We start from the raw sequence: 13,332 nt of genomic DNA on the forward strand, positions 1-13,332 counted from the left end.
GGGGATCCAGTAGATATAGTATACTTAGATTTTCAGAAAGCCTTTGACAAGGTCCCTCACCAAAGGCTCTTGTGTAAATTACATGGCCAAGGGATAAGAGGGAAGGTCCTTTCTTGGATTGAGAACTGGTTAAAAGACAGGAAACAAAGGGTAGGAATAAATGGTAAATTTTCAGAGTGGAGAGGGGTAACTAGTGGTGTACCCCAAGGGTCAGTCCTGGGACCAATCCTTTTCAACTTATTCATAAATGATCTGGAGAAAGGGGTAAGCAGTGAGGTAGTAAAGTTTGCAGATGATACAAAACTGTTTAGGATAGTCAAGACAGAAGCAGACTGTGAGGGACTCCAAAAAGATCTCACCAAACTGAGTGATTGGGCAACAAAATGGCTAATGAAATTTAATGTGGATAAATGAAAAGTAATGCACATCAGGAAAAATAACCCCAACTATACGTACAGTATGATGGGGGCTAATTTGGCTACGACAAATCAGGAAAGGGATCTTGGAGTTATCGTGGACAGTTCTCTGAAAACTTCCACACAGTGTGCAGCGGCGATCAAAAAGGCAAAAAGGATGCTAGGAATTATTAGGAAAGGGATAGAAAATAAGGCCCAGAATATCTTACTGCCCCTGTATAAAACTATGGTACGCCCACATCTTGAATACTGTGTACAGATGTGGTCTCCTCACCTCAAAAAAGATATTTTGGCCTTGGAAAGGGTTCAGAAAAGGGCAACTAAAATGATTAGGGGTTTGGAACGGGTCCCATATGAGGAGAGGTTAAAGCGACTGGGACTTTTCAGTTTAGAAAAGAGGAGACTGAGGGGGGATATGATAGAGGTTTATAAAATCATGAGTGGTGTGGAGAGGGCCGATAAAGAAAAGTTATTTATTAGTTCCCTAAATAGAAGAACTAGAGGACACCAAATGAAATTAATTGGTTGCAGGTTTAAAACTAATAAAAGAAAGTTCTTCTTCACACAGCGTGTAGTCAACCTGTGGAACTCCTTGCCAGAGGAGGCTGTGAAGGCTAGGACTATAATAGAGTTGAAAGAGAAGCTAGATAATTTCATGGAGGTTAGGTCCATAAAAGGCTATTAGCCAGGGGATAAAATGGTGTCCTTGGCGTCTGTCTGTCAGAGGCTGGAGAGGGATGGCAGGAGACAAATCGCTTGATCATTGTCTTCGGTCCACCCTCTCTGGGGCACCTGGTGCTGGCCACTGTCGGTAGACAGGATACTGGGCTAGATGGACCTTTGGTCTGACCAAGTACGGCCGTTCTTATGTTCTTATGTTCTAACTGCCTACATTTTCCGTCTGGGATGATGGTTGAGATGCTTTTTGAACATACAAGTACTCAAGGTGCACTGAGGGCCTTTTTATTAACTCAGATGACTCATTCTCTGAAAATTTAAGATGTATTTCAGGTTGGGTACCCAAAATTACTCATAACTTTTGAAAAACTTAGCCACGTTTGTTAGGATATTACAGCTTGACACTGCTCACTGAGTGATGTGAATGGTTTTCTTTTGGGATTATGGTCAATCATGCCGTCCCATATTGAGCTGTATAATCCCATTAGTTCCCACATGCTGATCAAGGCTGAGTGAACTACATCATTTTTTGAATAGGTGAAGCTCTGAGGAACTCCTTTGTGCTGTAGGAAGGGATTTTGCTGTTTTAGCAGGTGGCATTCTTCATGCAGAGGCAGTAATGAGCCAATGTGATGATGGGCAGAACTGATCAAAACTTATTTAGATGGAAAAACTCGTATTTTTTTCCATGGGAGGAAAAAAATTCCCCTTTCTTACACTATATTTCCCTTTCCAAATGGAAAATTAAAACCAATGCAGAAAATATTCTGCAACCCTCCCCCCCCAAAAAATTGTAGAATTTAATATTTTATATCAAAAGTGGAAAAACTTCTTTGCCAAACTGTCCTGAAAAGGAAATTTTCTCAGTGAAACATCCTTACAATTTGTTGATCAGCTCAAGTATTGGAACACTTTGCTGTTGGAAATGGTGTCTTTTTTTGGATGAGAAGTTAAATCAAGATCTCTCTCACTTGTGGTTATTACATTTTTTCCCATAAGAGTTAGGGTTGTTAGTTCCTGTGTCTTAGCTAAATTACAATATTGGTAATTCTGTACTGCCTGCCTAATGTCATCTTTAGACTTGTGTCCTAAAATACTGTGTAGTGTTCTGCAGTCTGCCAGATAACTACTGTGTTTTCACACTAAGTGGTGGATGAAATGATCTTGTATATAGTTCTTATACTTCTCTTGGGAGTCCTTTGGGATTACTTTAATAAATCTGTAAGCTACCAGAGTGTAATGAATAAAACTGAGGCAGACACAGATGAAAAGGTGCTGTGTTATATAAATGTATTATCTATATGGAAGCTTATGCACTTTCTGGGTTTATATATTATTTGCCCTTTTCTTTTTTTTAAACCAATGAAAGTTTTATAGTCTATGAATCTCATACTTCCCCTCCATGGACTTTGTGAGCACTCGACCATTTTCAGCAATGTACAGAAGTGTATTTAAAATCTTCTGTAAATGTGGTCTTTGGTTTGAGGGAGCAGCTTTCAGATTTACAAATAAGTAGGTGCCACGTGGGGAAGGGTCAAATTCTTGGACACATGCACATTTACTCCTTTTCAGATCTACAGAAGCCTTTACTACGTTCCAAAAGGTAGTATGATCCCCATGAACCCATCTTCCAAACTACTCTGCATTACAAAGGCCAAATTACAAATTTTGAAGTCTCTCTCCCCCTCCCACTTTTGCAGTCCTTCTTATAGCCCTTGAGGGGCATGAGCAGTTAGCATAATGAGAGCCAAGAATTGCCAGGTGCCAGTTTTGGCTTGGGTTTGCCCCCTCTGCCGGAGATCAAGAGGAGATCTGATGTAGGAGCTTCTACAACAGCTCTATCCATTTTTCTGCATGTGGCTGGTTAAGTCAGAATTAGGGCTGCTTTGTATTGCAGGAGTCCTATAAAACTGCCATAAGAGACTGATGTATGGGTGTCTTTTTTATATATATGAATGTATTTTAAACTTTTAATTACTTTTTATAAGAATAAAACATTTCATAGAATTGAAGCAGGTAAAAATAATCAGTCACCTCAGAATATAACATTCTAAATCATGTATGCAGAACAGTCAAGCCACTCAAAAGTTGATGTAAAATTCTCATATAGAGATAATTGGTTTAAAGATTTATGTTGTTTATTAGTAAGACACACTGAAGACTATTTTATAGAATGGTGTGTTGCCGTTTTCATATATTTTTATTTTTCTCCAATACAATGGAGAAGAAACTCACATGGAATTGAGAACATTCTAAGTATTGTATTTCCATTTCATCTTTCAGATTTCTAACTTATTCCTACCTTCTGGCCTTCAATGCTTGGCTTCTGCTAGCACCAATTACTCTGTGCTATGACTGGCAGGTCGGGAGTATTCCTTTAATTGAGTCGATATGGGATGTGAGGAATTTAGCTACAGTTCTTCTGGTGATGGTTATGATATTACTCAGCTTACATTGCATAACAGCATTCAAGGTAATTAAACAGTACACTAAAATCATATCAATTATATGTTGTTTGTGTTACTTAATCTTTTAAGGAAATGATCAATAAAAATAAACAGAATTAAGGAGGGTTTTTTTTCCCAAACAGAATAGTGAGTAAGAGTAAAAATGCTTCCCTATAACTCTTACTGGCAAATCCAAAGGACTAAATCCAGCCATTGAATGTATACATCCAGTTCGTTTGCTCTGAGGCCAGAATTTAACCAAAAATATTGTATTGAATTACTATTAATGACCCAAAGCTGTTGAAGTCAATTAAAAATCTCTCATTGATATCCCTGGGCCGAATTCAATTGCGATTAATCAATAGGATAATCAATAATTCTTTTATCAGAATCTATGATTCTATCCCTGGGCCGAATTCAATTGCGATTAATCAATAGGAACCTTTCCATTGGCTTCAGGTATCTGTCCCTAGCTATCAAGGGTTAAATTGATGTTTGTATCTACACCTCTAAGCCAAGGAAAACATAAAGAGAAACAAGGGCACAGTAAGAGAAACAAGATGAAGTGTGATAAGTTGAAAATGACCTGGGAATTATTAACATAAATGACATTGTTTACACAAAAGTTGGTCCCACCTCACTGGTCTCTCTCATATCTTGGGACCAACATGACCTACAATCATACTGCAGACAATGTTGTTTAAATCCACTTTCTTAGGTCAGTATTGCAGATACATCACTTGTACTGAAAGTATGTAAATGGAATCATACTGGATTTGTGTGGGTAAGAGATTAAATACATGTTTACAATATGAGGTAACCCCAGTAAGGGGACAGTTGCAACAGATGAAGTCATATTTTGAGGTACAAGTCAGAAGCAATAGTTACTATACTAAGTGTTTTTGATCCTTTTAAAAAGAATTCCTTCCTTCAGTGTACAGATAACTAAGCTGAAAAACCATTATTTGCTAACACAATTCTTTAATTATGCTAAAAAATACAGGTTACATTCATACTGCTTCCATACCCAGAGTTCTATATGTGCTCTTAATCGGAGGATAAAAACTACAAGAGTTTTTGGACTGTTAAGTCATTAATTTGGATTCTTTTAAAGGTCAACTAATGCCATATGACAAACATGGGAAATCAGTCTATTACAGATGATGTAGTTCTGCCTACAGGTCATATAGCTTTTGCATTTTTCTTGCTTTTATTTTTTTATTGCTAGCTGCTTTGATGTAAAATCAGACTCTTTGGAGAGGATTTTTAAAGAGGGCTTTGCTTTAATCTAACTCTGCTCCAATTGAAGTAAATAATAACATTTCCATTTGCTCAACAATGAAGGTACGTCAACATTGCACGGCTATTTTGGGATACCGGAAGTATCCTGAAATAGCTACCCTGCATCTACACAAGTGGCCCGTTATTTCAAAATATTTTTTTAAATAATGGGCATGTTATTTTGCCATCCTAATAAACCTCATTGTACGAGGGATAAGGGATGGCTCGAAATAGCACGTTATTTTGAAATTTGGCACTGTGTAGACACGCCAAATTTCAACATAAGCTATTTCAAAAGAGATTTGAAATAAGATACACAATTTGCACAGTGCAAATTGTGTATCTTATTTTGGGTTTAGGGTGCTGTATAGATGTTTCTGAAGTCCCACCATTTATTCCTTGAGGCTTCTTCTTTTCTTTTATCAGTTGTCAAAATAAGGGTTGTGTGCAATGCAGAGGTTTCATTTCCTAAGATTTTGCTTTTTTGCTGCTTTGAGCCTTGTTTAGTTGAACCCTACCCCTCATTTTTACTTGGAGATCCTGGCTCAAACAATTACTAGATTATAAAGTAAAATGTGTCCCATACTAGCTATTTTCATGCCCAACCCCTGTGAAACTATAAGAGTTTTGACACAGAGCCATAATCAACCTAGGTTTACCAGCCTCACTGCAAACCTGCAAACCTGCTCTGAACCTGGAGTTAATAATAAATCCTTGATTAAGGGGAGGTACATGTGAATTTGTTTTATAATTGTGACTGTTTCGCATACTTCTAGTCATAATTAGAGAGGGCTGAAATATACTGAAGGTTAGTATAAAAAGAAAAGGATTTTTGGTAAACAATTTTCCCATTTTTACTAGCTTTTGCAATAATTTGCAAAGTTACCTGCTGTGGAGAAGATTATGATGTCCCAAGCAGTAAGAGTTAAGGTGGGGAATGAACAATAAGAGCAGAAGAATTTTGTAGAAACAAATTATCCTGTTTTCATTTGTATGCTCCTATTTAAAAAGGCAGAGAGAGGAGGGAGGAGTACAGAGGACATGACTTGTAGGCACAATTTCTTTTTAATAGACTCTTTTAAAAAAAATCACAATTCCAAAAGTGAAATAAGTGACTTTTTAAGATGATGCAGCTCACATGTAAAGGTGAAGACCATCATTCTACCAGACAAATGGCAGGCTGTTCTGGCAAGTTTGCTTATGCTGTTTAACATGAGGCACATCAAGCTTTTCACATTGAATTAATGTTCTGTTTTCTTTTTGAAATAATTAAAATGTGAATTCATGAAACTATCTGTTGCCTTTTTTCCTCTTTACTTTTAGATTATCCCGTGTTACGGGTTTACAATTTCACTTAGGAATCATTTTAATGTTAATAAGGCAAGGATTACATAAATGCTCTATTAATCTTTGGAAAGACTGGGTGGAAGAAGTAATACGTTTTATTGGATCAGCTTCTGTTGGTGAAACTTGCAAGCTTTCAAGACACCGCATCCTTCTTTAGGTCTCTGTATAAGCTCGAAAGCTTGTCTTTTTTACCAGTACAGCCTGTCTCCGACTTACGAACTGGTTACAGACCAAGCAATTGGTCGTAACTCGGTTTGTTCGTAAGTTGGACCCCATTGAGTTACACGTGACCGTGCTTTTTTTAAGCGCGGATCGTGTTCGTAACTCGGGGTCCACCATTTATGACATTTTTGGTTGTAACTGCGAACAGTTGTAAGTCGACCGTTTGCAACTCGGGGACTGGCTGTAAATAAAAGATATTACCTCACTCACCTTGTCTGTTTAATGTCTTGTGACAACACAGCTACAACAACATTGCAAGTTATTCTCTATCACATGTACACCACATACATACCCTGGTTGCCAGTAGTATTTTCTGTTCTGTGGTACTAAGAATAGGGAATCCTGTGCGCAAATGACTATGGCAAAATCAAAGAGCTGAGCACAATAAATGTTGGATTTGTTTTCCTGGTGGTGGGGTGGAGTTGGGGGCACATGCATGGAATATCTTGCAAGGTCTGTAATTGCAGGATGCATGTGTTAGATTGATGGTTTTGTTACCACTGAATTTTAAACAGGACTAATTTGTTGTTGATGCTTGTGATTAGGGTAATCATGCTGTTGGAAAGTATGTGCAGTGCTGATAAAATAATCTAAGCCTTGAAGGTTGATTGTTCCATTTAATTTTATGAATGCTCTATATTTATACTCCAGAAAGAACATGGACTGATAGTGCTGAGGTTTCTTCTCACTGGTTGTGCATATGCCATGCTTGGAACAGAGCCACACATTTCATTTGAGAGAGTTTTACACTGAAAACTACACAGATTGGAAAGGCATACATCCCACTTTTTGATTGTTTAGTGCTGTGGTGTCCAACATGCTAGCCACTAGCCATGTGTGGCTATTTGGCCGGTTGAGCATGGTTAGTTAGTTGGCAATCAAAAAAATGAACGCATGTGAAATTGACAAATCACATGACAATTTCACATGCGTTCATTTTTTTGATTGTGTCACTTTGGTATATATGGTTGTGCCGATTTTCTTCCTCATATTGATCTGAGGAAATGGGTCTGGCCCGCGAAAGCTCATCACCTAATAAACCATCTGGTTAGTCTTTAAAGTGCTCCATAGTTCTGTCTTTTGTTTCCATTGAACTTAGTTCCTCTTTCTGGAAAGTATGCTGGGTAGGCCTTCAAGGACAGAAAGAATTGCATCACCTGTACCAGCTACCTGAGTAAGACTTGCTACCTGATCTCTGCCTTTTATATCTGCAGGCACACACTTTTCAGCTGTGTAGCAGTCACAAGGGGAGTGGGGGGAACTAAGCGTCCCCTACTGTTACCCTCACCACATCCACAGTACAATCTTTTACGAGTCTCGCCCTCCCGGTGCTTGTGGGCGTCCCTCACTCTTCCGGTCATCCTCCCTTCCACGGGAGGGAAGAAAAAGGGGGCCCGGGCCCGCCCTCACTCATGGACCCCAGTCCAGGGCCCTAAGGTCTTAGACCCTACGGGGGTTCAGTCTGGCTGGCAGGGCTTCCCGCCGAAACTCGCCAGCCCACCAACCCAGTCAGGTTCCGCCCTGGGCTGCTTCCTCTCCCCTTCTCTGCATTTTCCCGCCAACCACCTGGGTCAGAGCCTACCAGGTCTCCTGTGTAAAAACCTCTGGCTTGGTCCCTGGGGCAGCGTTTTCCTCAGGCTGCTTCAGGGTCCTTGTCTTGCCCGATTCGCCGTCAGTCCCCCCTGGCCCTCTGCAGCTCTCGAGCCGAGGAGGCCTCCTCGGGCATGCTTCCCCTTGCCGCGGCCCCGTTCCTTTGCCTCCCCCCTGCTGCCAGCTCTCCCGGCATTTAAATCCCCTGCCGCCTCTGGCAGCGCCGGGCCGCGGGGCTGTGACACGCATGAGAGGCGGGGCTCCATAACCCGCCGCGTGGCTCTGCCTCCATTGTGGCTGCGGCGCCTGCGGCTGTCAGGCTCCTCGCTGCCTGCGAGCAGCCTGCGCACAGCCAGTGCCGAGTCTCCGGCTTGGTGCACAAGGCGCGCGCGGCTGGGACTCCGGTGCGGGGCGTCCGCACCCTGTCACAAGCTGCTACAAGCTATCCTGTTGCACTCAGCTGCTAATGTCGGTAGCAAATAATGCCTGACAGGGTTTAAGAGGATACTTGTCTCCTGTCATACATCTGGATTCCTCTGTGCTTTGAGTGAAGCAGGATTCAGCCACCTTCTCAGGCTAAGATTTTTAATAGTGACCACAGGTTGGACCGTCCTGGTTTGGCACCCTCGGAATCTGACCAATTCCAAATGAGGGAGTTTGCCAGTCTAGGGGTGGTAAATTCCAGCCCCTCTGCTACCAACCTCTAGAGGAGTGGGGGATGGAGGGAAGGCACCAGCCTCCCTGCCAGGCTCCACTCCTCACTGCTGACCCTGCTTCTAGGCTCCCAGCCACCAGGCAGGATCTGCTCCCAGTCCTAGCCAGGCCCTGGCCACCAGCCCCCCTGCCCAACTCCCCTCCTGGCTGCTGTCTACCGGACCAACTCTTCCCCCAGCTGGGCTCCCAGCCCTTCTGCTGCCTCACTCCTAGTCAGCCCCTGGTCCCAGCTGCTGGGGATCTCTGGTCCAGGGGCTCATCCTAGACTATGGATGTTGCCTGACTACAGAGTCCTGGACCAGAAAGATTCAAGCTGTGGTGATTTGGGGTTCCTTCAGTTGACACTGTAGAATGAGGCCTAGTTTTTAGAAGGGAGGTGATTAACTTTTTCTGAAAATCAGGGTCCTTTCAAACTGGACAAATTGCTAGTCACTATTGGAAGTCTTGGCCTCAGCTTCAAGTCCCCAATGTGGAAATATCCTGAGTGGCTATTGGAACTTCCCGTAAACAACCAGATTAATTTAAAAACGCATTACAACTGAGGTCTGTGTGTAGGGGAAGGGGAGGAAAGACAGGAAACCTTATTGAGAACCCCTATGTTTTATTTAAAACTTAATGAAAAGAGAGAGGAACAGGGAAAGAAGGTTTCAAACCCAACCTTGGCAAGGAAGAAAGGAGTTATCTGTTCCAGACTTGGGGCTCGGTGACTTACAAGAATGTCACTGAAAGAAATGACCCAGTTTTAAATTCAGACTACCAGCTATATCAGTCAAAGCATCTACTGTCTCTCTGACCTAAAAATGGTCACTACCAAAAGTAACTACTTATAGTACCTGACTTTCCATGCTAAAGAAAACAGTACTTGCTGAGATAGCAGGGAGAAAGGATATCAGCTTTTTCATTGGTGTATCACAATTATTCAGTGAGAATGAAAGAAAACCTTTTAAATGGTTGATATTCCACTCTCCTTGGCATTTTTAGGCCATCGCTTTAGTAGTAGTATGATTAAATTCCAACTTGTCCTTTACTTCTCACTGTAAAATTTGTAGAGCATATAATGGGGTCAGGCATTTTGCAGGCAGAGTTCTTGTGTGCTGCACCTGAATGAAGTCTGGGACTGGATCTATGTTCGTGTGTGGTGGGAGAACTGGTAGATATGTGGCGGACTGATCTACAGCAAAATGAATGCGTACAGCAAAATCACAAAAATGAGAATCTCATACCTGAAAGAGTTGAAGGTCATTTTAGGGTGAATTTAATGTTCCTCATCACTGACATTATTCCCTCTACCTTACCCTTGAATTCTCCTTGGTTTTCATGACCAATGTTGCGAAAGCACCATGTGGCAGTTTCTGTCACAGCCTAAAGTACTGTAACTGTTAGTAAAAGGGTAAACTCCATTTTTTGTTTGCCTGGCTGGGAATGAAACATTTTTTTTTTCTAAAGACAGACCATGAGAGATTTTTTTTTTTAAACATGGTGTTCCAAGAGTGTTTGCCTTGCTGATATATGTAACTAACTACATATGATGCAGGAGGGTTTGATGCTTTTCAGATTATAAGCACTTTATGCAATTAAGGCAAAGTATCGTTATCATCAAACCATTCTATTATATATAACTAGCAGATTTACACAGCATTGTTTGGGTCCTTAACTCAATTGAGGTTTTTTTAAATAAAAGGAAAATGTACATCCTTTATTTAAACTATTGTATTTTTCAAAAATACAGTATTATTTTTATAAAGCTAATTTTTATTTCAGAATTCTTAAAGGGATTGTTAAAATTTTTCCATTTAATTTATTTTAGTAATTTTTTAAAAATTCCATCACGTGTATTTTTTCTTCATCCCTATAAACTCTTATGCTTTGCTAGGTTTTAACAAAAAAGAACTGTAGTCAATTTGCTTTTCAATAACATTTTCTTCTCATTTTCAAATCTCAAGTATTGATTTAGCTGTGCCAAAACAGAACACTACTCCAATTTTCTCCATGTTATCTCTTTTCTATAAGGTTACTTGAGAAGCAATCCTTTCCCAGGTTCACCCTATTTTTCTGACTCATCTTGAAGGTTCAGTCTCTTTCAACATTTGCTCAGCTATGTCAGTGTTGAGGATTGTACTTGCTTTGTTTGGTTTTATGAGAAGCAAGCCCATTCCAGGAACATCCCGTTTTCCTGGCACAACCAAACCCTTACCTTGCTTAAGTTATGATAAGAAGAAGGTATATTCCAAATTTGGTAGTCCTAGTTCTTTCCTTTTATTGTAGGAATTCTTGAACAGGCAGACAGACAAACCCTCTAAAATCTATAGTAGATTATCCATTGTTTATACTTCACATCTAATTTTAAAATAGATCGTGTTCTCACATTTCTGCATGTATATTCCTTAGTTACAACAAGATATTTAATACAGAAGTGTTTATCCCTTCCTGTGAATTGCATGATATTGCCCTTCACATAGTGGCTTATATGTGGGGAGAAAAGCCAGTGAGCTATCTCAGTCATCCTATAAACTATGCATGTTCTGGCTCTAAATGTTTTGTAACTTCATATTTTATATCGTTTCTGTAATTTTCACTAGCACTTGTTGAGTATGTTCTGTTGTGCTATTTATCTTAGTCTTCAGGTTTGAAGCCTTCGCATGGTTTCCCACACTTGACATCTCATCAGTAAATCACCGTACATGGACCTTTCTCAGAACAAGTACCATAATATCCTGTAATACTAACAGCAGTCTTTGAAAGTATTTCTAGAAAAAAAATCTGCTTCATTCTCTACATTTCCCCCCTCCAAACAATGCTTTTGATCCTACGTGCTTCAAAGACACTGCAAGGTGAATAAGGTTATTTATTGATTGCTAAAAACCACAGTCCTTTTCATGAAAGGGTCATTTAAAATAAATCCTGCTTTCAGTTTTCTCAGGGCTCATATGAATTCCTAACACCACAGTTGAGGTCTGCACTGATGTTCCAAATGTTTAGCAGTGAGTTTTTCTGTGCCTCATACGTTGTTAACATTTGCTTCAGGGAGGGAGCAATAATCCATAAAGACCCTGCTTAAAACTGAAGAAAGGGGAAGGGGGGAGAAAAAAAAAGCAGAGTTTATCCAAGTGCTGTCTTCCTGGCTGGCTTTTAGGAGCATGGAAAGCTGCAGGCTGATCAGTTAAGTGTCCTTGCTGTTGATGGAAAATATCATAGAACACTTCCTGAGGTTATGGGCATGCCAACCAGAAAATGCAAGTAAAAGAAGAAAATGACTGTAATTCCTTTGTATACAACTTCCAGCCTGGTGTAAATACTTTTTGTTCGTGTTCTTTTTTCTTGGTGGGAGATTTAGTTGAAAGGGAAAAGCAGGTTTGACGTGTGCCAAGTAGCTGTAGCTCAAACTGAAGCACTCCTATTAATTTTCATACCTGTGAGAATACTCAGCATCTCACAGTACAGAACCTTAGCTTCTGCAGGATTTTTTAATGTGTATAAATAGTATTGAGCATTCTTCCATCCTATGTTACACTGAAGAATTATATTTTTAAGAGTCTCCTATTAGCTTATTAACTGGAAAGGAAAAAATGTAGTCTGTCAAGGCCAATTTTAAGTGAGTAGGAAGGACAGTTCTTGATTTTTTGTGGGTCTTGGGTCAGGGCCTCAGATAGTGAATGAAATGACTAAGGCAGATGAGTTGATAATTAAGAAATATCTAGGCTAAGAGGATGATTGTCCCATTTTTTAGTTTGTTTGCAATATACACTAAGGCTTTAATGCCCTTTATTTTTATTAAGATCCCCTTCTCCACTAGGGGGAATACCACTCCATCCTACACTGAGAACAGTGTCACTTCTCCAAACCAGATTACTTCTATACATACAACTGTATAGGCTAGGGTTATATCTACACTGGGGAGGTTTGGCCACAAAAGGGCTGTCAACATGCAAAGGTTGAAAGTTGCCAAATGTGAAAACTGGTCAAATCGTTTTTTTTGCCCTTCCATTGTTGACATTCCGTGACCACGTTGTTAGCACCCGGTGGTAAGCACCCCACAGTGCAGTGTTGTGAGAAGGCAGAGCTGCTCTGTGAGCTCTCCGTGCTGAGGAATGCCAAAGCAGCACATCAGTCTCTCCAGTTTCCCCTTGCAGCAGCAGTCTGCCTGACACTGTGTTCCTAATAGTGCAGAACTGGATATTCCAATGACTTACTCTTTTCCCCGCCCCCAAATGGAGCAGCTCACTCAGTTGTCAGATACTTCTTTGAAAGGGGAGGGATGCATTCGTGCTGGGCAGCAGAGATCACAAAACATTGGGCAGAGCCATCAGAACAGGCATTGTGGAATACTGGTAGAAGCCAGTTCTTTCAACAAAACAAACAGCAGAATCCATATTGAGTCTTTTTCGACAATGAAGGGAGGGAAAAAGACAAAAGTCTCTGGCAGGGTTAAAAGTTTTTTAGTTGCCAAAATTGTGTGTTTTTTTCTGACAAAAGCTGCATTGTAGTGTAAACATACCAGTGTAAACAAGGCCTAAGATTTACTGTCCTTCTTTTTGTACCTTCCTTTTTTTTTTAAATGTACTGTAACGACTGGGGTTCTGAATGGGTGCGGGGGAACTCATAACGGTCAAAGTTGAGGGTTTTTTTAAAATTCCTGA

The 13,332-nt window shown here is 40.4% G+C and overlaps 1 protein-coding gene across 6 annotated transcripts in view; it reads left to right on the plus strand.

The window, feature by feature from the left end:
- Window positions 1–13,332, plus strand: part of TMTC1 (transmembrane O-mannosyltransferase targeting cadherins 1) — a 224,796-nt gene that overhangs the window by 96,639 nt on the left and 114,825 nt on the right. For 3 of the 6 annotated variants that reach the window (XM_075940705.1, XM_075940703.1, XM_075940706.1), the window contains one exon: window positions 3,378–3,567. The exons of the other annotated variants lie outside the window; for them this stretch is intronic. In XM_075940705.1, the coding sequence (XP_075796820.1) occupies window positions 3,378–3,567 (190 nt within the window). The remainder of the gene's footprint in view (window positions 1–3,377; window positions 3,568–13,332) is intronic. 6 annotated transcript variants of the gene reach the window in all.

The sequence above is a fragment of the Pelodiscus sinensis genome, chromosome 1, assembly GCF_049634645.1.
Source record: "Pelodiscus sinensis isolate JC-2024 chromosome 1, ASM4963464v1, whole genome shotgun sequence".
In the NCBI taxonomy this organism is placed as follows: domain Eukaryota; kingdom Metazoa; phylum Chordata; order Testudines; family Trionychidae; genus Pelodiscus; species Pelodiscus sinensis.